General features: G+C 38.9%; 2 protein-coding genes across 3 annotated transcripts in view; both read left to right on the forward strand.

Annotated features, from left to right (window-relative positions):
* The first annotated feature begins 51 nt into the window (after positions 1-51).
* Positions 52-23,022, forward strand: ap4b1 (adaptor related protein complex 4 subunit beta 1). The gene is made up of 11 exons (XM_081386077.1): positions 52-190; positions 686-816; positions 1,674-1,898; positions 2,967-3,097; positions 5,475-5,622; positions 6,592-7,088; positions 16,413-16,496; positions 16,777-16,880; positions 19,210-19,417; positions 20,846-21,118; positions 22,243-23,022. Exons 2-11 carry the CDS (start codon positions 704-706, stop codon positions 22,671-22,673), a joined length of 2,214 nt encoding a protein of 737 aa, XP_081242203.1. The 5' UTR covers positions 52-190; positions 686-703; the 3' UTR covers positions 22,674-23,022.
* A 1,689-nt stretch (positions 23,023-24,711) lies between these two features.
* LOC308702909 (alpha-1,3-mannosyl-glycoprotein 4-beta-N-acetylglucosaminyltransferase C) overlaps positions 24,712-26,817 on the forward strand; it is a 23,289-nt gene continuing 21,183 nt past the window's right edge. Inside the window, exon 1 of one of the 2 annotated variants that reach the window (XM_081386081.1) lies at positions 24,712-24,829. The gene's annotated coding sequence lies outside the window, so the exon portion shown is untranslated. The remainder of the gene's footprint in view (positions 24,830-26,817) is intronic. The other variant, XM_081386083.1, reaches the window with a different exon arrangement.

A 26,817-nucleotide genomic window follows, 5' to 3' on the forward strand; every position in this document is an offset into this window, starting at 1 on the left:
ATCAATCAGGTAAGCGATGAGCTTTTATTTTGAATTTCGTGAACATGTTTTGAGAGGAACAACATAGTTTTGATCCTGGCTTCACGCTTCCTGATTTCCATAAACACGCTAATATTTCTAATATTCAGTTCTCGTTGTTTTCCTTTAGCTGATTGTGTATTGATGTACTGCTTAGAAACTGACAGAGGAGGTATGTATGTTACATTTTATAATCTTACGTGCCCTTTGTGTCTGCGAAAAGCACATTAGTTGGCTACTTTTAGAAAGGGAGATGATAAGTTACATGTATTGCTTTTGAAATAAACTAATAGGTATGAGCTTCATAAAGACAAGCTAAACAAATATATGAAATAACAATGTTTAAAGTCTGACAGCTGTCATCTTCTTCTGGCCTTTAGATTTATGCTGGTCTGTTACTGTACTGTCAGGCTGATTCCAGTTGTGGTTGATTATGATTATGATTATGATTATGAATTGTTATGGTGGGGTTGAGATAGTTTTGTGTTACTTTATTGCCAGACTGACACTTATTATAATTGATGATATTTGTTAGCATTAGGCACAAACCAAAATACATCATTAGAGAATAATTACATTACTGCACAACACAACACCAGCATGTTTACAGGGAATCAGAAACAATATTAAGTTGTTCAGACTGTGTTCCCCTGCTTCTCTTTGGCAGGCGCCTGAAGAACCCACAATGCCTTATTTTGGCTCGGAGGAGACGGTGAAAGAGCTCAAGCGAGCTCTGGCCAATCCCCACGTCCAAGCAGACCGCCTCCGCTACAAAAACTACATCACCAAAGTCATCAGGTCCGTCAAGTGTTCATCTGCCTTTTCTGATGAAGAGAGGACTTTCAAAAGCACCAAGCAATGGAAAACCTGGAAATATCAGAATCAAATTTTATTTATTTAAAGTTTCCGGCCTGGAATACTTATGGATATTAATAAAATCTTAAAAATCATGGAAATATCTATAGATATACATATTTCTAGTTGTGCTCAGCTCGTAAATAATTCATCAGCTAGATATTGCTTGTGTAGCATGTAGAATATCAACTTTTGAGTCGGTTCTGAATTAATCAGTTTAACTGGTTTTAAAATCATTTTTAATGATTTATTAGCATATGACATATCAATTATTTCTTATCCAGTTGTTCTTATCCATCAATCACACGTGACTGGAAAAGTCAAAAAGTGTGGGCATCCCTTTAGTTAAAAATATCATGAAGTAATTTTGCCTTCTGAAGAATATATACGAATATATATTACATGAGAAACAGAACAACATTTATGTCATTGTTCATTACGCGTCTTGATTTCCACCTTAACCCTTATCATTAGTTAGGCTACGTCTACACTAATCCGGATACATTTGAAAACGCATTTGTTTCTCCTGCGAAAACAGAGCTTTTTGAAGACACATTCCCAAGTGGATGAATTTGAAAATTTTGTTTTATGTATTATGTTTTAAGCATGCACAGCAACTGTGATGTTTCAGTGTAGACGCTTGAAAATGCTAGTGTGGACTGAGAGCATTTTGAAATGAAAATACAATTTTTAAATGTACTGTAATTAATGTAGATATATCCTGAGACACAACTTGTGAATTGTTGACACACAAAAAAAATCATGAAGAGATTTCTCAGGCTGTTGTTTGTTCTTTGTAGGTACATGACACAGGGTCTGGATGTCTCTGCTTTATTTATGGACATGGTAAAAGCCAGTGCCACGGTCGATATTGTTCAGAAGAAGCTGGTATATCTGTACATGTGCACCTATGCCAGTGACAAGCCTGACCTGGCACTACTGGCAATCAACACCCTCCGTAAGGATTGCGCTGATCCCAATCCGATGGTACGAGGGTTGGCCCTAAGGAACATGTGCAACTTCAGGTTTGTATGTCTGGCATCATTTGTTTTTGTCTTTCTAGACCCAGAATATCAAGCCATCACCTAGTAACCTCCTAACAACCACCCAGAACACCACAACATCAGCTAAGCAACACCAGCTGCTGCAACAATTAGCCTTGCAACTATCCAGGACGCGCTATTTTTTTTCCCAGGATGGTAGGGGAAGACTCATGAATATTCATTAGGGAAGTCATCCCTGATTGGTCTGATGACCTACCCCTAACCCCACCCCTAAACCTACCCGCCACTGGGGGTCTGATGACCTACACCTAACCCCGCCCTAAACCTACCCTTCACTGGGGTTAAGACCAATCAGGGATGACTTCCCTAATGAATATTCATGAGTCTTCCCCTACCATCCTGGGAAAAAAAACATCGCATCCAGGACACCTAAGCAATCACTTAGCAACACTCTAGCAACCACACAAACACTGCAACAAAATCTTAGCAACACCCTAGCAACTATCCAGGACACTTTAGCAATCATTTAGGAACATCCTAGCTACCACTCAAACGATGCAACAACATCTTAGAAACACCCTAGCAGCCACCCAAACACCACAACAACATCTTAGCAACACCCTAGCAACAACACAAGACACCCTATCAATCACTTAGTAACACCCCAGCAACCATCCAAACACTGAAACAGCATCACAGCAATACCCTAACAAGAAACACCCTAGAAACCTCCCAGGACACCATGACAACATCCAAGAGATGCTCCAGCAATGACACAGAACACCACAACAGTCGGCCTTACTACTCAGGACACCTTGGAAATCACTTAAGCACCCTCCCAGAACACTGCAATAGCCTAGCAACACCCTAGCAACCACCCAGGACACTGTAGCAATCACAACCTATTGATTGACCTTTCAAAACACCACAACAACAGCCTAGCAACACCCTAACAACAAACTCTCTGAAAACCACCCATAACACTGGCATCATGGCTGTGTTAAAATCCCATTAAGGCACAGTCTAAAGTGGAATATTTCTTGAATAAACCCTAACATACTGTATATGATTAATTGGCTTGTTTTTCAGAATGCCAGGTATGCCAGAGTACATAGAGCAGCCCATTGTTGCAGGTCTGCGAGACAAGGCCAGTTACGTAAGGAGAGTCGCTGTGCTTGGATGTGCCAAACTGCACAGTCTACAGCCCTACACAGACATGGGTAGAGCCGAGTCTCCGTTTATCTGAATTCAAACAGTTGATAAGAAATTTGCAAAACATAATGTGATAACTGTTGCTATCTTATTTTATTTTGGTTAACACATGTGCATGGATGCACATGAATGCATGGGCTGAATGATTTGTGTCACACTGTTCCCTTAAAGGAATGTTTTAAGTGCAGCGTCTGTGACGAACAACAGCATGTCACACACCCTTAACTGAACAGAGCATTCCCTCAGCATCACGTACTTGTAGATAACCTGTTGGACAGGACTCCAGACAGACCTAATGGTGGCGTTTTGCAACCTTTTTTCCTGCCGGTGCAACTAAACTTTGTTAGTGCGACCACCACGTTTGCCCAACTGATAAGAGCTGCCTTTAAAGTTGCATATGAGAAACGGCAAATGAAACAAAAGTGAAAGGAAACTGCGCTACTCAATTGAGCTGTGCTGCACGGACCGTTGATCAGCTCGGAGCAATAAGGTTTACTTGCGGGACGATCTCGAGCAGCGAGACAACACGGCGGTGTTAATTCAACACAGAATTTACTACATTGTAGTGAGATCTATTGAGAAGCATTCAGTTTCGGCACATAATTCTCTGTTATAACCCGCCGATATCAGATCAAACAGGGCTGACACAGGAGTAACATTGTGCCATGAATGAACAAGTTATAGAAGGCTTTTCAGCCCACAAATCACCAACATTCATGCTAACTGTAACCATGGTATTGTGGCAGAAATAGTCTAATGTTTTTTTTTTTTTTTTGGTACATTATTCATCTCAGGGTTCGTACAACCTTTTAAGAGTGAAATTCAAGCAAACTTTTTCTAAATCCAAAATATTAGCCAAATAATTTTTTAATGTGATGGTTTAAAAAAACTAAATGTTTAAACCTATAGAAAAACTAAACACTTAATGTCAAACAAACACTTTTATTTAAAAACAAAAGACACAAAATTACCACTATAACCAGTAGATGGCAGCAGAGGATCACTAATTGCCTTAATAGAGCTGGTAAGTCCCGCCCCTTCCGCTAACCCCAAGTGGACCTCTAGGTTGAAAAATCGTCAATGCAAGTGAATGGGAGAAAATAATTATTTTCTGATCCCGTTTGAATTTTGCCATGAATGTGAACATATGTTGTCTGTGAATTTTTAATATAACTTTTCGAGTGAAGAATGCTACAATTTAGCGGGTAGAAGTTTGATACGGTTAGACTTTGTGGACTACAACTCTTCGCTGCTTTCGACACGAATCTAAGGAAAGAACAGCCCATTTGGTTTGAATGGTGACATTTGGGTACAAAACACACAGACATCTCGATCTGTCTCCGTAGATTATCGCAGCATTAGCACTGTGGTTTGGCAAGTGGAGGGAAAATGTGTTATGGGGTGACGTCACATAGGCGACATGTAGTCTTTCTCGTTATGTCTTTTCCACAACTGCTAGCCAAAGAATCATACCATATACTGTCAAACTCGTAACATGAAAAAATATATAAAAAATTCACAGACAACATATGTTCACATTCATGGCACAATTCAAACGGGACCAGAAAATAATTATTTTCTCACATTCACTTGCATTGACGATTTTTCAACCTAGAGGTCCAGTGGGGTTTTGCGGAAGGGGCGGGACTTACCAGCTCTATAGCCATTTCCACTCCCTAATATATGGAAAAATTTAGGACGTCATAAAGTCTCATAAAAAACAAAAACCTTTCTTCAAATTTTGACTGAATTACAAAGAAAACAAGTATAGAGCGCTCATTTTATAATCTCTGAAGCTGTCGGTCAGTCCAGTATGATACTATACAAGAACAATGGTACATTTAATGAGAGTAGAATATTTAAATTTTTCCCTATAGAAATTGGGTATTGCATGTTACTGTTGTTAATAAAGTATAAAGTTAATTTTATCTGCATCTCAACTCAAGCTCAGTGCTTAACTGTCAAATGTGCATTTCCGAGAAATAAACATGTAATATTATTAGTAACTGCACGTACTAATGGAAAACAATAGTCATTTTATGATTAAATTACCTTTATGTTTAAGCCTGTCAGGTGCTGGCGCCACCATCTGTAGAACTTAGTGGCACCGGTGCCACTGCTCTCAAATGTTAGTCTGGAGCCCTGTTGTATCATCAAAAACAGGCCAAAACTAGGAAATCCCAATTTGTTTATCACAGCAGTACAAAACTGTGGTATTTCCTGTCTTTTCTAAACGTTCAGTGTGTTTATAGCCTCAAGGGCTTTGAATAGCGTTTCTATAAGGGTCCAGTTTATGTCTTTTACATGATGAATGTACAGTAGAGCATCTGAATGAAGTCTCTTTGTATATAAGTGTCTGCCAAATGAATATATTGTGTCTTTTAGATGGCAGTATAGTGAACGAGCTGTATGCTCTCCTGAGGGACCCGGATCCTGTGGTTGTGGTGAACTGTCTTCGTGCATTGGAGGAAATTCTCAAAGATGAGGGTGGTGTGGTTATTAACAAACCCATTGCTCATCACCTTCTCAACAGGTGTGTTAAATACATGTACAAACCCTAATAAGTGTTTTCAAAGGTTAAAAGTATTTTTTACACTTCTTATTCATAAATATTATTACATTTTTGCACAACATTTTACTATTATAGTATTCATATTTTCAATTTACATTTAAGTTTTTGTAATTTTGTTGTCATTTTGTCATTTTTATTAGTTTTATTTTATTTTCTATTTAGTTTTTATTTGATTTAAATAAAATTTCAATTTTAGTTTTAGTAATTTTAGTACTTAAACTTATTTATTTACATTTGGCAACATTTATAATTTAAGTTTAAGCATTATGTTACTAAGGTAAACAATGCTGTTCTTTTGAACTTCTGTTCTTCAAAAGAATACAGTTTCCACAAAAATATTCCGCCAGCAGTTAAATATAAAGTTTGTTTTCATGTAATATTTATATTTTAATATATTTCATTTAATTTAAGTATTTTATAACAATACATAATCAGAAGAGAAAAGAAAGAAAAATACATGCTGCCAATTACTTAATGTAATCTGCAATTAACAGGTTCAAAATTACTGAAATGAACACCTTAAATATAAAGTCATGCCTTAAATTAATTATACTATATAACAGGTGTATCTAAATTCTATATATGTGGAAATTAATATATAATGTACTTCAATTTATTGAAATTAGAAAAGAAAAATTATTAAAAATATTGAAAGGATACAGACATAAATACATAGTTATTTTATTTCAGCTTTATTTCAATTACTGACCATGGTTTTTAATAGTTTTAGTTAACAATAACAACCACATGACATTTTACAACCTAAACTAAAGAGTCTGCACTTTCTATTTTGTTTAGTTTTTGTTTTTTTCCTGCATTTTTGAAGGACTAAGTTGTTCAAATTCTAACAGCATCACGAATCATGTCATTGACCCATTTAGCAGATTTTCTAATGACGGACTTTGTGTCTGTGTGTGTTTTCTCCTTCAGAATGAAGGACCTGGACAGTTGGGCTCAGAGTGAGGTCCTCACCTTCCTGCTACGCTACCGCCCTCGTAGCGATGACGAGTTGTTCGACATCCTCAGCCTATTAGACGCCTTCCTCCAAAGCGCCCACGCACATGTCTCAGTTTCCACGCTCCGCCTCTTCCTTCATTTAGCCGCCGCCCACCCGGCTGTGCAGGCCGACGCCCTCCTGCACACAAGCGCCCCCCTGCTGGCCACGTGCGGTTCTGCATCACGCGAACTTCGATTCGCTGGGCTCTGTCACGTTCAGCAGGTCATGCGGAGTCAGCCGGGCCTTTTCGGCACACATTACAAACGCTTCTTTTGTGGTTACTCTGAACCGGGTTACATTAAGTTTCGCAAGATGGAGATCCTGGTGGAGCTGGTGAACGATGAAAACGTGGCTTTGGTTTTGGAGGAGCTGAGAAGTTACTGCACTGATGTGTCTCCTGAGCTCGCCCAGGCAGCCATTGCCGCTATAGGTAACGCATCTCACAAATATACGTTACAACAGGGAAGAAAAGACTGTTACAACTTCTGTTTCATGCTGACTTTTAAATTTTGCGCTTTGTGTATAGTTAAGAACCCTAGCTGCTTCATGCTAGGATATAATAATTTATCTAACAGATTTAATCATTCTTACTCTTGTGATTACTCTATTTGAAACTATATTGTTTTCACAAAAGTAAAGGGACACAATCTGTCATCTTTCAGTGGCCCATGCCGACTCTCACTAAAAATCAGGGGTAAAATGTGAGGACACACAAGATTTTTATTTTTTAAAGTCCAATGAAATACACTAACCGTTGTGAAAGTAGAAGTAATTGAATACCCTCCTACACATATTAGATTAACGCTTTAAAGCTTGTCATATGTCACAACTATTCAGTGTTTTCAACCACATCATCTTTATTTTAGGTTTCAGACATTTAAATACACATAAGCACTAGAAAAACAATACATTTGTAGTTTGTAAAATACACACTGATGTCTATGGAAGCGGCAATAACAATCCTAAATTGACAGCGTGTTTTATTCATATCAGATACATATTGTTTAAGTAACTTTTTTCTTTTCCAACTTCACTGGCCACTTACTTATTATTTCTGGAGAAGTGGATGAATTGACGTGTTGTAAATCTGACAGATCCGATTCTCTGAACTGCGGCGCCCATCTCGCATTATAGATCAGCTAACATGATCATTATAAAGGTTTTTAAATGAAAAAACACATTCACACCTCGAGAAAGATGCTTGCTACAAACAGTTTCAATGTGTCGGTAGATGATACCCAACCAACCACCCGCAGCCAGAGTCTTGCCCTGGCAGCATCGCCGGGAAAGCCATGCAACACACCCGCACTTTCACACCACGGAAACAAACACTTTGCGACCCATCAACATATAGATTCTCAACTATTATGTGATCTCACAGTTCAACAAGTCTGTCATTGGAAAGCACCACGTGGTGTCATGAATAATTAAGAGACAGTGTCTTCTCATAGGATAAGAAAACTAAGTCTCATGAATAATTATGAGACACCGATGCGTCATCGAAGTACTATAGTGGACACAATGTAGATTTTAAACCCGAAAGACGAAAATAACCTCAAAATTAACCAGTTTTCCCCTACAATTAAATCTAACAGATGCTAACATTGTCTTCAATGATGTTCATCACACATACCTCTGTTAAAATCTCAGAAAAGTCTGTTTAGGGTTTCATGACCCTTTAACTTTAATATCGCGGCGCTGTGCTGCAGTTCTCTCAATACGGCATACTCCAGGATTCCCCTGCCGTCAGGACAGATTAAATGCTTAACGTAGCTTAATGGACTAATACAGTGATATAAAAGACCAAACTCGCACCTTATTGGGGGTGTAGGCTATACTATATAGGCAACAAATATTGCCACGTGTGTACATTACTTCTCCCTGCTGCTTTCTGATGATGTACAGGTAGAGCTGTGGTTCTCAAACTGGGGTATGTGAGGTGACAGAGGGGGTACGCAAACAAAATGCTGAGTTTTTCCGTTCATTTAATTCTACCCCAGCTTAAAACTACATTAAAACCTTTGTCCTGTGGTGTCCTGAATTGCTCGATTCACCCAATTTGGTCCATACCCGAATATGCATACATAGTTTCTCCTACTTCAAAACACCGGTATTTCACATGTTGGTCATGGTGCTCTTTTTGAACTTGTTGTTTGGCTTCAGTTTTGCTGGTGAAGTTAGGGTGTATTTTGTCTGTGGTGCATCGCAATATCCTCCCCCTCATCATTTCTGCAGGTGACAGTCCCGTTGTAGACTGGGGTGTAATACGATAACTAAATGCTCAACTTGGTCTCAATAGTGTTTCCCAGAACTTTTTTCATGAATTCCTTAAAGGTTTGTACTGCCCACTCAGCAAGGCCATTGGATGATGGATGATACGGTGCAGAGGTGACATGCGTTATTTCATTCCTGGACATGAATTCTTTGCTCGCTTCAATGCCAAAACACTGAGCGTTATCATTTCAGGAATGCCATGTGTACTCAAGCTATTTCTGAGGCACTCAAGAGTAAACAGTGAAGAGTCATTTCCTGGATATGCATCAATCCACTCAGAATGGGCGTTGACTAAGATTAAAAACATTTCCCCAGAAATGGACCAGCATAGTCAATGGCCCTGTCCCAAATGGCATACCTCATATGCACTTTCGGTCTTTTGGACTTAAAATGGCTGCCCAATGCACGTGTCCGTTAAGTCCATGAGATCCATGGCCAAGTCCAAGTCCCATTTGTCATGTTAGGTTTCAGAAGGGTGCTCGCGAGTGCCCCTTTTGCAGTTGAAATGCACACTGTTGCCGAGCCCGCACTGGTGCCAGCTCAACAGCAGACTTCTTACCAACAGTCGAAGTGGCATTATGCCACGAAAGTGTGGACTCGTAGGAAGACCGCAAGTGTTTAGGTGTCATTTGGGACAGGGGCCAATATGAACTCTTCTCCAAGGCTTTTGGAGAAGACAGAGGGCCACACAGAGGGGCTTTTCTCTGTTCTTGACACCCAGCACAATCTCAATGTCAGCATCTAAATTGGGCCACCACAGGTAACTGCTGGCCAGGCCTTTCATCCTTGACATACCTGGGTGAGACTGATGCAGCTGTTCCACATAATCACGCAGTCTAGAGAGGACAAGATCTCCGGTGGTCCAGTGCTTGATTTGCTCTGATGTTGTCAAAGGACTAACAACGCTGGTCAACGCATTTCCATGGCTCTGTAAGAAATGACATACTCATATGCCCTCAACATCACTGCCCATCTCATAATTTTGGCACAGCTTTCAGTTCTGAGTAAAGATTTATGGTCTGTACTGATCACAAATTTACAGCCATAAAGATTTTTTTTTTCAGAATTGTGTATTAACACACGGTTAGACTGCAGCAACTCTTGCTTGTTTGTTCCTCTTTTCAACACCAGGGGGCACCTTTCAAAAACCTGTGCAACGGAGCAAGCAGAGTTGAGAGATTTGGCAGGAACCGGTTATAGAAATTGCTTCCTGAATATGCATCCTGTACTGATTGGAATTTTTTTGGGAATGGAATGAATACCACTTTATGTGCCAGAAAAATGACTTCCTTTTCCGAGAATTTACACTTTTCCCTTTTCAACCACAAACCATACGTCTCCCACCGCTGCAACACTTGATCCAGCATCCTCAAATGCTCTTGGTAATCTCGTCCTGTCAACAAGATATCATCCAGGTATACAGTTACCTTTGGAATGTCCTTCAGGACCCCTTCCATAGTCCTCTGGAAGATTGCTGGACTGGAAGTACTACCCTTAAAGGTAATCTGGTGTACATGAATAATTCTTTGTGTATTCACTGTCACATACTACTTTGACGCCTCATCTACCAGAATCTGTTGATATGCGTGACTCATAGCTAACTTGCTGTATTTTTCTCCTCCAGCTAAAACTGCAAACATATCCTCCATTCGGGGAATGGGATAAGGTTCCAGTGACGACTCCCTGTTAATGGTTACTCTCTAGTCTCCACAAAGTCTCACTGTTTCATCTAGCTTTAAAACACTGAGAATGCCCACTCTGAGAATTTCACAGGCTCAACTGGTCTTTAATCAGGCGATCAAGTTCAGCTTAAATTTTCTCTCTCATGGCAAAAGGCAGTGACCATGGTTTACAAAAATTAGGCTTTGCATCGCTTGGTACATGAATCTTAGCAGTGGCTTCTTTTTAATGTTCCACGTTCCTCTTTGAAAACGGTTTCATGTTTCCTTAATGTACTGCAACAAATCTGAGCTTCCTTTAATTTTACTCGCTTTTTCCCAGCTGAGTTCCAGCTCTGTGAGCCATGATCATCCTAATTAATCAGGCCCAGATCTTGCCACCACCACTGCTGTGAGTTCTTTGGAAAGCCCTTTGTGTTTGACTTTCATTGTGGTGGTACCTAGAGCGTTCACTGTGTGTTTTTAAACTGACAGAGCTTGTTTTCAGTTCAGCCAGTTTCTTTTTTAGCTCCCATTTTGTCATATTCCATCTGTTATAATACAGTCACACAGTGTCGTACATCCAATGTCGATCTCAAAATATCATCTGTGTGATGGGGGTACATGGGGCTGTGGTGTCTCTATTAGGGTTGTGCCGATAGACGATAGTATCGTGTATCGACGATAGACAGAGATATCGCCGATGGCAGATGCCTTTGACGATATCAATACGATAATTGGCTCGTTTTTCCATTAATGTATTAAATCATTATTATTATTATTATTATTATTATTATTATTATTATGAAGCTAGTATAGTTATTAAATTAACTAGGAACTACAATTATATTTGCCTTGCCTAAATTCATAACGACATCACCACATAACCACACGAGTGCAAGTTTGCAACATCACGCGCGTATGAGGACTCCTCAAAGAAAATGTTTTTAAAACAGACAAAAAAAAAAAAAAACTGCATCCCACAACGAAATTTCATTGCAAGGTGATCCATTCACAAATTGTCAAGAGTGCTTGTTTTAACAAACGCATCATTCTTATACCAAGATGAAGACGCGGCATCGTTGTTCGTCAGTATTTTGTTTCCATAGCACTTCAACAAAATATTTAATGACACTAATAACACTAAAAACAATACAATTACAAAATATGAATTATAATAATAATAATATCAATAAAATGATATAGGCCGCCTAGGCCTAATAAAAGTCTTTAGTTCACAAAGCATCTGTGAAACTCTGCCATCTGTGAAAATCACAAGCAACTTCAAACTTGTTTAACAAGAAATATTCATCTAATTTTTTCGCTGTTAATAATGTAAGTCCACAAGAGAAATATTAAGCCAGTAAATTAATATAGTTGCTGTAGCCTACCGTTATCCACCGTCGTCTCTGAGAGAACGCGCCGTTAGTGCAGCGAAAGCGCAGTCTGTTTCTGCTTTCGTTTTCAGGGAATGAGCGCGTTTACATGCACGTTATTAACTCGATTATGCTGAATAAACTGACAATGCATGTGGTCATGTAAACGGATTAAACCGTTTTCCTTTATCAGAGTCAAGTCATAAGTTTAAGTAGGCGTATAACCGATCGACTTTTAGATTTTTGCCTCTGATTTCTCCTGCCATTTAAAACACAATAACCTGTGTTATTGAAGTGCGGTGCGCATAAGTGAAGTGCATCCAAACAGAGAGAGCACTGGTAGGAGGACATATATTGCAGACTCCGACTCTTTCTTGACCCAAGAAATTAAAACGTGTTCACATCTCGTGCAGAAGCCTACAGTCAAAATACTGGAGATCTGTAACGGCATGAGAGGATAGTGTGTCCGTAAATTTCCCGCTGACATGTTGAAATACTCCGAGTCAGATACAAGAATGATTAGGATCTTTTTTTACCTCACTGTACCAGGAAATAACCTGATTTAGCCTATTAATAAACACTCCACCTTTGCTAGCAAAAAAGAAAGAGATTCTCATTTAAAACGAAGTAATAAAACAAGCAAATTGATGAGTAAGCCCCGCCCCCCTCACGATAATATCGTGTATCGCCGATCTCACAGGCTGACGATAGGACGATATGAAAATGGAGCATATCGCGCAACCCTAGTCTCTATACTATACATGGTTAAAACATATTCAGGCTGATCTTCCTCATCCTCTTTAAGGTAATTTGCCCTCTTTGATTGTTTTCCACTCCTCCATTTCCAAGCTTTCCAGCTTTTATCAACACTAGTTTCTTGTGGTTTCATTCTACATACTCTTTCACATATCAGATTTTACCACAATTATAAAACTTTTCCTTGGAAAACTTACAGTCTTTCGGCCAATGGTTACTTCCACCTCATTGATAGCACATTGTAACACTCGACTTACTTTTTTCTCCTGTGTCCATCTTGAAGACATTAGTACTCAGTCGATTTCTTATCTCTTTGTGCAAATCTGCCATATCCGTATTAGCAGCTGAAATAGCCTGAGCTTTTCTGTAGCGCCGTCTCAAATGATAGTCCATCTTCAGTTATCAGTTACAGTTATCTCCGTTGTATGCTGTCATCATTAACACCACAAACTAATCTGTCTCTCAGCGTAACTGTTACCGTGTCCCCAAAATTGCAAGCTTTCTCAGTTCAGCCACATATTCTACTATACAGGGTGGGCCATTTATATGGATACACCGTAATAACATGGGAATGGTTGGTGATATTAAAGTCCTGTTTGTGGCACATTAGTATATGTGAGGGGGCAAACTCCTCAAGATGGGTGGTGACCATGGTGGCCATTTAGAAGTCGGCCATCTTGGATACAACTTTTGTTTTTTCAATAGGAAGAGGGCCATGTGACACATCAAACTTATTGGTAATGTCACAAGAAAAACAATGGTGTGCTTGGTTTCAACGTAACTTTATTCATTCATGAGTTATTTACAAGTTTCTGACCACTTATAAAATGTGTTCAATTCAATGTGCTGCCCATTGTGTTGGATTGTCAATGCAACCCTGTTCTCCCACTCTTCACACACTGATAGCAACACCGCAGGAGAAATGCCAGCACAGGCATCCAGTATCCTTAGTTTCAGGTGCTGCACATCTCGTATCTTCACACCATAGACAATTGCCTTCAGATGACCCCAAAGATAAAAGTCTAAGGGGGTCATATCGGGAGACCTTGGGGGCCATTCAGTGTGTGAAGAGTGGGAGAACAGGGTTGCATTGACAATCCAACACAATGGGCAGCACATTGAACACATTTTATAAGTGGTCAGAAACTTGTAAATAACTCATGAACGAATAAAGTTACGTTGAAACCAAGCACACCATTGTTTTTCTTGTGACATTATCAATAAGTTTGATGTGTCACATGGCCCTCTTCCTATTGAAAAAACAAAAGTTGTATCCAAGATGGCTGACTTCTAAATGGCCACCATGGTCACCACCCATCTTGAGGAGTTTGCCCCCTCACATATACTAATGTGCCACAAACAGGACTTTAATATCACCAACCATTCCCATGTTATTACGGTGTATCCATATAAATGGCCCACCCTGTACTTTCATCAGGGCGTCTGTTACATGATTTCAACTTCCACCATTGAACAATTTCGCTGGGCTTTGGATTAAAATGATTTTTCTGCAAACTCACCAGTTCCTCATAACCCTTTTATCCTGGTCTCTCAGGAATTAATAAACTCCTCATCGGTGTGTTTGTCTGCGCTTCAACACAGCTCAAAAATATATATTTTTTTTTTTCTCTGGTTCCTCAACATCATTTGCCACGAAAAAAATGGTTCAATATTTCACAATACTCCTCCCATGATTGTGGCTTTTTATCAAATTGAGCCACGGATCCCACCATGCCATTCATCGCTCTGTTCAGTCAGTACTTCACGTGGTAGCTATTAGATGGCATCTCACCCCGTTGACATCCTGCACTCTGGAAACAGCTGCTCCACAATTCTGACTTTCGCTATGTGTTGTATCTTAGATACAAAGGAAAATTAGGAGAGAATGCATCTTGATGGTCTCTTTTATTTAGGACTCATCTCAGTAGCCAGCAATACACACACAAGTGCACTTACACTGCGTTTTTCTCTGCTTTTAACAGAGCTACAGCCCACAAACACAATGTGCCACCGCCCCCTACAACCCAATACTAACATTAAGATACAACAATTTTATAATTTCATTAAACATTTGTATTTTATTTCATGAATTTTTTTTTAAACATGGACCTTTATTTTCATTAAAAAGGCTTATTTCTGCTATTGTAGGCTCGTTTTGCAAATGTAAGCAATTAATTTGGGCAAGCGCACGCTGGGTGCCTGTAAGATGGTACAGATGTTCACAGCATCGGCTTGAAGTCGTGTATCTTCGGAAGTGGAGCTGCGCACAGAGTTACAAAAAATGCCGTGGTCACGTGCACGACAGAAACATACAATAGCCGAACTCTGTCTGTTTTTATGCATTGTTATTTTCAACAAACCATATTATAGACTCGTCTTCAGTTTTAAGATGAAGTGCGTGCCAAACCATGGGTGGAGAAGGGTACGGTTCTTTAATCTTACAGAGAACCGTTACACCCCTAATGGTTATATTTATTAAAATCATTAAGGGATGCTGCTTTGGGACATTACTTGTCCTTATCCCCCAAAGCCCTCCCCTACACTTAACCCTAACCCTACCCGATAAACACTTTATTCCCACTTTTCGAATATTCTTATTTAAAATAAAGACCTCTCCGAGCTGATGTGCAATGGGAATATAGACGCTCCTGAATTTCCTTAATGGCTTTTTCTTCATTGGTGACAAGTTAAATATGACAGTTAAAGGAGAACTCCGGTCAATTTTAACATTGAGCTCATTTTTTTGTACATTTGGAGTGCTGTCAATACAGAGAACAACGACAAAAATCGGTGTTGCCTACACCGTGTTATCCTCTTTTTAAAATTTGCACCCTGTTGACTTCAATGGGGCAAGTTTTAAACCTGCTTTTAGCCTCTTAACATCCTTGATGTGTCATTACAAGTGCACAGCTAATGTGAGTGATTCCTTCAGAGTGATCACGAGTGAATCTGACTGCAGTATATGTGAAAGATATTAATAAAAGTGATGTTATTTCAGCCAGCGCACATACCTGTATTTACATCCTGTTTTCGGTCGAAGTCCACAGTAGTCGATTGTCGAGTTCACACGCATAGGTTATCACGCGCATGAACTCGACAATCGATTACTGTGGACTTCAACCAAAAACAGGAAGAAAATACAGGTATTTGCGCTGGCTGAATAAACATCATTTTTATCCCTATCTTTCACATCTACTGCAGTCAGATTCACTTGTGTTCACTCAGAAGGAATCACTCACATGGCTGGGCACTTGTAATGACACATCAAGGATGTTAAGAGGCTAAAAGCAGGTTTAAAACTTGCCCCATTGAAGTCAACAGGGTGCAAATTTTAAAAAGAGGATAACACGGTGTAGGCAACACCGATTTTTGTCGTTGTTCTCTGTATTGACAGCACTCCAAATGTACAAAAAAATGAGCTCAATGTTAAAATTGACCGGAGTTCTCCTTTAAAGCCCTAATGTCCATGTAGAGTAATCAGGGAGAACAGACACAGGTGTGATGAACTAATTAACAACCTAGGAGACTAACTAGGGAACTAAGGAAAATGGGAACACTGAAACAGCATAAATCTCTTGTCCCATAATATAAATCATAGTTGAATTATTTATCATTGCAACTTTGTGCTAAATTACTATTACTGTTACTTCTAAATGTATTATATTATGTAACAATGTTGCTCTTTTCAAGGTCGTATTGCACGAACATACAGTGAGAAGTGTCTGGGTATACTGACCGGACTGCTCGCATTGAAACAAGATCACATCACTTCAGGTATGAGAGAAATCTGAGCCACACCTGTGCTTGCTTCTGGGGTTTTATATCTTGTAGTTAATGAGTAAAGGTGATGGTTTACCTAAGGTTTTTTTTCCCGCTAAAAGAAATACAGTGGGATTAACACTGTTTGCTTTCCACAAACCTTTAGGCAGGTGCTTTCTCCAGCCTGGATAAAAGCTTTGTTTGCTAACAAACATTATCAGTTCACAGAATCAGCCTGTTCTCCTATCGTACCTCTAATCTGTTGCTTTCTGCTTCCCTGTGTGTCTCTGTTTAGCCGTGATCCAGACGTTCAGGGATTTGGTGTGGTTCTGTCCTCAGAGTACAGCTGCTGTTTGTCAGACCGTTGAGGCCTGTGTTGACAATCCTCAAGACAGTGAGGTGAGATCATTCACCCGCTTTCTGTTTTGATCAGACACAAGCTGAGCACCTTATTTTGCAATCCCATCCAACTCATCCATGACAAAATGGAACAAATAAAAGCATTCTAAGGAAATGCATACATTGGCAAATTATTTAATTGTCTGCTAATGTAATTTCAAGAATTTCAGCATAAATCTTGCAATCAGAAAGCTTTTAAGATAATGAGAAACACTAATTCAGTCAAGTGGGTCCAAACTTTTCAAACCGATGAATCCTGGTTCACAATTAGATTTAAGGGACCCTAAAAATGATGTTGTTGGACCAGTTTCATATACTACTATTTTAAAGTTTGGTGTCAGTAAGATTCATCAAAGAATCCTGAGAAACAATTATCATAGTTTTTTCAAAAATATACTTTTTTTAAAAATCTGAAATGTTTCTTGAGCATCAAATCAGAATGATTTCTGAAGGATCATGTGACACTGAAGACTGGAGTAATTATGCTGAAAAATCACAGGAATAAATTACATTTTACAACATTTTACAATAGAAAACAGTTCTTTTAAATTGCTGTAATATTTCACAATATTACTGTTTTTACTGTATTTTGATCAAATAAATGCAGCCTTGGTGAGCATTAGAGACGTCTTTCCAAAACATGTAAAAAAACAACAACTTTTGAACAGTAGTGTGTATATTGTTGAACATATGAAAAACATCTCATTCTCCACAGTTTTGCTTCTTAAGTGTGATTTATACGTTATCCTTACACTATATTCTTTCACCATTTATAATAAATGGTCTTTTATCCCTCATATAAAGATTTTAAAACAGAGATTTTAAAGGTTTTGGTTAAAACTAAGTTGGGAGCAGAAAGCTCAGTTTTGCTAAACCTTTACATAACACTGATCCTATCACATCTGGACTATAGAAGCATAGTTTATGACCCCATAAAATCATATATCCGGCATTTAGACTCTGTTCCTCATCAAGGCGTATGTCTGGCACAAGGGTCCTTCGGATCATCACCAATTCAAAGTCTGTATGTAGAGATTAATACATTTCTCTGCAGAACAGATGCCTCAAATTAGTTTTACATGCAGAACATTAAAGCTAAAGACCCACAAACACAATGCAGCCTATCATGCGGTCTTCTGAATATTCATTTTAAAGTCGACATGAAACGGAAGTTGTGATGGACTTTTCTTTTCTATTGTGACGTATATCTGAGTGAAAGGGCTTCTTGAACAAGAACAAATGTAGGACGGAGCTTGATTTTGTCCAAGAGGAATTCATTGGATGGTTGTGGTTTGCTATTGAGTGGTGAATGGATGCATTTTTGTAAGCCAAAACGCAGAAACGAGTTAGCATTTTAGCACTTCTGGTTCCATTGTCTCCAAGTCAAGTCAAGTCAAGATACTTTCACGTTTTATTCTATGACATAAAATCAGTATCACCCCACTCATGATTTATTTAAGCTGTAATGTGGTTGCTAACAAGTGGCTAAATGAGACCACAGAGGCCGTCAGGGACATTAAACGTCATCACGCCGAAGAGTAAACTCAGTCTGCTTTTACTGCCTCGTTGTGCTTATAATCGCGCTCTTACAAACTGTCCTGTCGGAAGCTTAATGGTGGTGACCTTGAAGTCATGTGACCACCGTGGAGTTCGTTTCCAGCCTAACTTTCTGGCGACTGCATTTAGGCTTCAAAATTCATAAAAGCTGTGTTTGTGAAAATTATTTTGGACAAAACGTGTAATTATCATAAACTTTTGTTGATCACAGAGCTTGTGAAAAGCCTATGGAAAAATCCTATTGGGTTTTTGTTGAGGGACCCAGTGTGATGCTATCTTCCGAATTGGTCTACGAATGTATGTCATCCCTGCACAACTCTATTGGTGGATCTCATGTGAGTGACAGGTTATTGCCCCGCCCTCACGCCAGTAAACACGTCATCAGTGCGTACTGCAATATTCCATACAAATGAAGAATTGTCCATTTGATTTCATGGTGACTTTGCCCCGGTTTCTCATACGAGGCTTAAGCTAGTCCCAGACTAAAATGCATGTTTGAGTTGTTTTAACTGAAAGCATTTCTTAAAATATGTCAGTGTCATTGTTTTGTCTCAAGATGCACATCAGTAATGTTTTTTTCTAAGGCACATTTTTAAAAGCTACTGAAATGTCCTAACTGAACTAAGACCTAATCCTGGCTTAACCTAAGCCCTGTCTGTGAAACCAGGCCTTTAACAGCTGATCTAAACATCCTAAAATAAAAAAGCTTTCATTACATATATATATGTCTGACCTATCAGAGAAGATCAGATCCTTCTGTCGTTTCTCACAGGGAAAGCAGGCTCTGCTATGGCTTCTGGGAGAGCATGGTGAGCAGATCAGTAGCGCCCCCTATGTTATGGAGGGCTACATAGACGGCCTAAAGACGGAGCTGTCCTCGGCGGTGAAGATGGAGCTGCTGAGCGCCTCAGTGAAGATGTTCCTGTGCCGTCCTGCAGAGACGCAAGACATGCTGGGCCGTCTTTTACATTACTGTATTGGTGTGTAAAACATGTTTACAGATAATTTAGTCAATAGAAGCAGCATTGGACAAAACTAGTTGTGTTCCTCTAGTCTAGCTGAACACAAAAACCTTTGACTGTAGAAATAATTCTAATCTCTCTCTCTCTCTTTATATATATATACAGTGCTATGCATAAGTTTAGACACCCATGCTAAAGTTGACTAAAAAGAGGAATAAAAAATCATCTTTTGGAAATTGAACTTAATGCCTTAATTGAAAAAATTAGGAAAAATCCAACCTTTAAGGACACCAATTTTCTTTGTGAATGAATAATGTATCGTAAATAAATAAATGTTCTTCCTTAAAATACAGGGTGCATAAGTTTGGACACCCCTATGTTAAATTCCTATAGAGGCAGGAAGATTTTTATTTTTAAAGGCCAGTTACTTCATGGATCCAGGATATTATGCATCCTGATAAAGTTCCCTTGGCCTTTGTAATTAAAATAGCCACACATCATCACATAGCCTTCACCATACCTAGAGATTGGCATGGTTTTATTTCAGTTAGCCTAATAGCTAGTTTGATTTGCATTGAGAGATGATCTTATGGAAAGTACCCCATGCCAATCTCTAGGTATGGTGAAGGCTATGTGATGATGTGGGGCTATTTTAATTCCAAAGACCAAGGGAACTTTATCAGGATGCATAGTATCCTAAAAAATAAAATAAAAAAAATACTTAAAAATAAAAATCTGCCTGCCTCTATGGGAATTTAACATAGGGGTGTCCAGACTTATGCACCCTGTATTTTAAAGAAGAACATTTATTTATTTGCGATACATTATTCATTCACAAAGAAAATTGGTGTCCTTAAAGGTTGGATTTGTCCTAATTTTTTCAATTAAGGCATTAAGTTCAATTTCCAAAAGATGATTTTTTTTATTCCTCTTTTTAGTCAACTTTAGCATGGGTGTCTAAACTTATGCATAGCACTGTATGTGTGTGTGTGTGTGTGTGTGTGTGTGTGTGTGTGTGTGTGAGTACTACTGTTCAAAAGTTTGGGGTCAGTAAGATTATTTTGTTGTTTTTTAAAGAATGTTCATCAAAGCTGCATTTATTTAATCAAAATATTGTAAAAATATTGTGAAATATTTTTATAATGTAAAGTAACTTTAAATGCATTTTAAAATTAAATTTATTCCTGTGATCAAAGCTGAATTTTCAGCATCATTACTCCAGTCTTCACGGTCTACTCCAGTTGAAAACAGCTTCTGCTGCTTCATATGTTTGTGGAAACTGTGATTAATTGTTTCCAGAATGAAAAAGAAAACCATGACACTGTTCTCTGTTTTCAGTCTGTATGATTAATCCTGAGAAACTCTCACTTTATTTTTGAATACCTTTGACACATTTAGTCAAGAGCTTTCTGTGATTCACTTACAATATTTGTTGTCCCTTCCCAGAGGAAGAGAGCAACATGTGTGTGCGTGACCGGGCTTTGCTGTACTACAGACTTCTTCAGCGTGGAGTTGAAGAGACTAGGAAAGCTGTAACTGGACCCAAATCTGATCCGTCCATGAGCGTCCTCACCGGTCGGCAAGAGGAGCCCATTAGTCTGTGGGCCTCAACCTTCAACACACTGGGTCCGCTGTCTGGACGGGATTTATGCCTTCAAACTGTTCTCATATCAGCCTCTGCGCAGCCGTCCAGCAGTGCAGAAGAGGAGCTGTTGCCAGGTGAGCCGACATCATTTTGTGTCATTTTTGTATTGTTTTTTATTAATTCATAATTAAGGCCCGATTAAAGATGGTGCGAAGACCCTCTTTGAATTGAAAATATTTTTTTAAAGAGGACCTATTATGCTTCTTTTTTTACATTTACAACTTTATTATTTAAAAAAAAATGTATTGCAGAAATACATATAGTGATTTTACAAAATACAAATATCAACCAAAAAAAACGACTTTCTTTCTTTCTTACAACTTTCTTTAGTGTGTAATGTTGCTGTTTGAGCATGAAAAAGCTCTGCAAAGTTACAAAGCACAAAGTCGCTCCAGCGGGAGTTATTCTCTATATCAGTGTCACTGTTTCTGAACTCCCTGAAACTCCATCCAATACGTGAACAAACACGTCACAATATTCCCAATTTAAATAATTCCCACCAAAGGCATACGCAAAATAAAGGGGCAAAGCCTGATTGAGTTAGTTAGTAGTGCGTTGAAACCATAGACTGTAAAAAAAATATGGACGTAGTGTCCGTGGCGTCACCCGTAGGTTTCTGAATAGTGGGCTTCTTTTGCAGCCTGTCTCTAGTGGCTGGTCGATGAATTGCAGTTTAAATCACTTCCGTGTTGGTTTCAAGAGAGAGACCGGAAGGTTGCCGCTTGGTTGAAACTCGCGGTTATGGTAAGGGGCGGGACCTTTCTCAAACACATTCTCAGCGGTTGACCAATCACAACACACTGATCCAGCTGACCAATCAGAGCACATTGAGCTTTTCAGAAGGAGGGGCTTCATAGAGACAGGAACTAAACAGCGTTACTGACAGACTGGGAAGAGAGGAGGTGCAACAATGAGAAATAATGTTTTTTTTATTTATCTTATTTTTACGTTCAAGCATGTAAACCTATTCTAATAGAGCCAAAAACCAAAATCAAGACTTTGTTGGGCATAAAATGGCCTCTTTAATTTGAATGACTTTAATCGATTTCTTTTTACATCATTTTAATTAATTGTGATTGAATTAAATATAGTTAAATGATAATATTCTACATTTAATTTAAAGTTTTATAATAAATTGAATAATAATACAGCATCATACAACTGTCTCACCCTCATATAACCTTTCTCTGACTAACAGGGAGTAAAGATGTGACCCTCTCCAGCCCAAATGACACAGAAGAGGAGATCAGTCTATCTCTGGGTCCTCCTCTATCCCATGAAACCTTTGAGAAAATGTGGTTGGACTTGGAGATTCTCCACAGGCAAACTCTGGGTTTCCCTCGACCCAAAGCCGCAGCGGATACATTACAGGCCGCCTTACAGCTGGTGAAGATCCAGACTCTGGCCTTCACGCCGGGCGACACTGTGCCCTGGAAGGCCTACCTTTACACCAGGGGCACTGGGACCCTGATCCTCGCTGAGCTGTTGCAGGAAGACCCGGAGGCCCCTGGCAGCGAAGGAAGCTTAGTGGTATCTGTCAAACAGCAGCCTGCAAACCAACACACCATTAGAGGTTTTGTAGCGATAATCAAGAGTGTGCTGCAGACTCTTAATTTTGATCGTTTATGAAAACTATTGAAGCATTACCACAAGGACAATGAGGACAATGCACAGTATACAGTACCTTCTACACAAGTCATCTAATGGTCTGTCTAGACAACAACAACAAAAAACTTACAATAAAATAGTATTAAGCTGTTGGAATCTACAGACAATTAGTATTATTTTAGCACTACATAACATTGGCTTACACACATGCACATTCAGCGCACTTGTGGTGAACTAAAACACACGTCTCTTTGGAGGAGTGAGGAACTTCATAAATCAATATAGATAATATTTTGTGTGTTATTGACTAGTCAAACATTATAAATGTGTGTTATTCGTATCTAGCAACCAAATACATAATTTCATCTCTATCTCAGCAGGTTATAATCTCTTGCAGACAAAGCAATGTGTACTGTACTGGAACATAAGGCCAAATATTAAGGTCTGGGTAGATTAGATCAGTGGTTCTCAACTCCAGTCCTCGGGACCTGGGGCCTGTTTCAGAAAGGAGGTTAAGTGAAAACTCTGAGTATGTTAACCCTGAAATGAGGGAAACTCTTGAGTTTTCTGTTTCAAAATTGGAGGTATGTCAAACCTGAGGAAGCAGAGTAAGTCAAGCCCGTTTCTGAAAGAGAGGTAACTTAAACTCAGAGTCAGGTACCATGGTAACTTACTCTGTGAACCTAACCTGGTCGGGAGCAGGTTTTCTTCGGTAAACCCAGAGTTTCTATCGGTCTCCTCCCCTTTTTTAAAGGGGAAGTGGTGTTTAAACACCTCATTCATTCTTTCAGTACATTTTTATTAATAAAATTAATATTTTATTAATAAATAAAATATTGCTATTTTACTGCAGTTTTTTTCTATTTTTTTTATAAGATGAAGTCTATATAACTCCTTAACTGGCAACTGAATATACAGTAGTAGATTAGAGTTACATAATGTAGTTATAAACAAATTCTACAGAATGAAACTGTGGCATTTACTGGAAATCACTGAAGGCTCCAAAAGACAGATATTTCCATCAGAATCTGTTAGGACCAACAAAAAACTCAACCTCAAAGTAAAATAAATGGAAATATCGAAAATAGCCTATCTAAAAAATAACACATAGAAACTGGATGCTATTTAGTTATTTAATATGTCAAATGTAAAGTCAGGTAGCCTTCACTCATGATATGCTCAAGCCTTACCTGACTGAATTATGTTTTTATATTTAATTTTCAGCTGCTGCCATGGTCTTTTAATGCCTGCAGGATTGCTCCACATGAACATTAAAATTAGGTTGAATAACATGTTTCACCTCAGATATTATAACAGTTGGGTAAGTTACTCTAAAATAGTTATCAATGTTATCTTCAACAGTGTAATTAGATTAACGTAATAATTACTATCTTTAGAAAGTATTGGTCTACTTATTACTAATTACTAAATCCCTCAACCTCAACCACTTGAACAATACAAGGAGAGACAAGAAACTGCACTTTAAATGCTTTCAAATAAACAATATACAATTGCATGAACTATTCTTGATTTGACCAAAGTGTGTAGAGGGAGAAGGTTACAAAAAAATATACCTTTTAAAAATGTATGTAAATCCACTATTGTTTTATACAGAATTGTTCTCTATAGTCTATGCAGTAGCCTATTTAATGTAATTACATCAGATTTTATTTTAAATTACAGAAGAATTAAGAGTTATCCCTTTAATTAAATCACAATATTTAGATTGCTTGGTAATTAATTACACCCAACACTGTATAACAGTAATTCCTCTTTTTGTTTGGCGCTGTTGCCATGGTGACTCCTAATATCTGCGCTCCATTGATAATGGCTTTTTATAGTTGTGGTGCACGCGCTTAACTCAGAGTAGGTCAAGAGTTGATTGAACTAACACATTTCAGCTGTTCTGTAACCGAGAGCTCAGAGTTTCCCATCTCAGGGTAAGTCAAGTTCAAGTTTTAACTCCGAGTTGGTTGAACCTCCTTATTGAAACAGGCCCCAGCTGCTCTGCACATTTTTTTGTCTCCCTTATTTAACACACCTGAACCAGATCATCAGCTCGTTAGGAGAGACTCCATGAACTGAACTGAGTGTGTCAGATAAGAGAGACATACAAAATGTGCAGAGCAACGGGTCCGACTCCCGAGGACTGGAGTTGAGAACCACTGGATTATATGGTAAGTAAACAATAAGTTCTCGTAATAAATATGTTGAATGCAGGAGAAATGTGCAGGAATAAAGATCTGAGCGACTTTGATAAGGGCCGAATTGTTATGGCAAGGCGACTGGGTCAGAGTTTCACTGAAACGGCAAGACTTGTGTGTTTCTCCTGGTCAGCAGTGGTGAGAATTTACCAACGGTGATCCTAAAGAGAGACAAACTACAAACCGGCGACCGGGTGTTGGGAACCCAAGGCTCATCGTCATCGATGCACGAGGGCAACGAAGGCTATCCCGTCTGGTCCGAGCCAACAGAATCTCTACTGTGGCACAAGTCACACAATTTTAAAGGGGTCATATAATGCCATTTTTGTACAAGCTAATATGATTCTTTAGGGTCTAAATTAAAAGTTTGTAATATACTTTAATTAAAAATTCTCATTAGTATTGTAAGAAAACACTAATTTTACCTGGTCAAAAACAGCTCTGTTTTCAGCACGCCGTTTAAGTGCATGTGTCTTTAAATGATAATGAGCTTTGCTCACCCCGCCTCTTTGTTCTGTGCGCGCACCGTTTCTAACACAATAACACAATAACCATAACGCGTTGTTCATTATAAACGTGGGATTATGATTTATATTGAGATCGTTGTACATAGAAAACATGGCGTAATGTACCCTTGAGTGTAAACAGCCGCATTCACCGTGAAGCGTGCAGCAAGCGATATGCAAAGATTAATATAAATATTAATATAAAAGTTAATAAAACGTTACACTCACTTCAGTTCTTCTGGAGGTGCAGCTGGAACACAAATAGTTGGTTCCTATTTTCAGGAGCAGCTTCTTAGCAAAACCAGCTTTACTGGCCCTCGTTTGTAACGCAGTCTGGTGTGTGAAATGACTGTGTTGATCGTGGGGAATCCCCGTGAGGGAACCCCGTGTCAATGCTTTGGGAATATTCCATCAAAATGACTGCTTTGTTACTTATTAGGCTGCACCAGAGAATGTCTAATCCGTAGACGGGCTCTGGCTACACCCAAGAACAATCGCTTAGACGCCATTCTTCTCCAGCATACAGCTGGTTAATCCCCTTCCGCTAACCCCCCTGGACCTCTAGGTTGAAAAATCGTCAATGCAAGTGAATGTGAGAAAATAATTATTTTCTGGTCCCGTTTGATTTTTGCCATGAATGTGAACATATGTTGTCTGTGAATTTTTTATATAACTTTTCGTGTAAAGAATGCTACAATTTAGCGGGTAGAAGTTTGATACGGTTAGACTTTGTGTGAGAGCACTTTGTGGACTACAACTCTTCGCTGCTTTCGACGCGTTTGAAACGTCAACACCACTAGCACACGGACACTAGCTCACGGATCCCGCTAAACATGGCTGTGTCTTTGGTGCACTTCACTGCCTTCTTTCAGGGAGAGGACAAAATCGTTGAGGTTGGTGAAAACCACGGGTAAGTCAACTTTATGGGGTGACGTCACGTAGACAACATGTAGTCTTTCTCGTTATGGCTTTTCCACAACTGCTAGCCGAAGAATCATACCATATACTGTCAAACTCGTAACATGAAAAGTTATATAAAAAATTCACAGACAACATATGTTCACATTCATGGCACAATTCAAACGGGACCAGAAAATAATTATTTTCTCCCATTCACTTGCATTGACGATTTTTCAACCTAGAGGTCCACTTGGGGTTTTGCGGAAGGGGCGGGACTTACCAGCTCTATGAAGACAGACAGCTCGCTTACGAGCGAGGGCGGGTCTGTGTTGAAACAGTGCTGTCAATCACAATCGTGGGAGGGGCGTCGATTTTGTGACGTCACAAAATCGAACGGCTTGATTTCAGAGAGTGTCAAACATAAGGAGATTGAAAAAAAAAGGCTAATCGAACTGTCCACGGGAAAATCAAATCTATAATAAAGTAGTCTGCAAATGATAAAATGAGAAACAGATTCAATATTTTTAGCAGCTAAAAGCTTACAGTAATATATTA

This window comes from Scardinius erythrophthalmus (assembly GCF_964197995.2).
Source record: "Scardinius erythrophthalmus genome assembly, chromosome: 15".
Classification (NCBI taxonomy): domain Eukaryota; kingdom Metazoa; phylum Chordata; class Actinopteri; order Cypriniformes; family Leuciscidae; genus Scardinius; species Scardinius erythrophthalmus.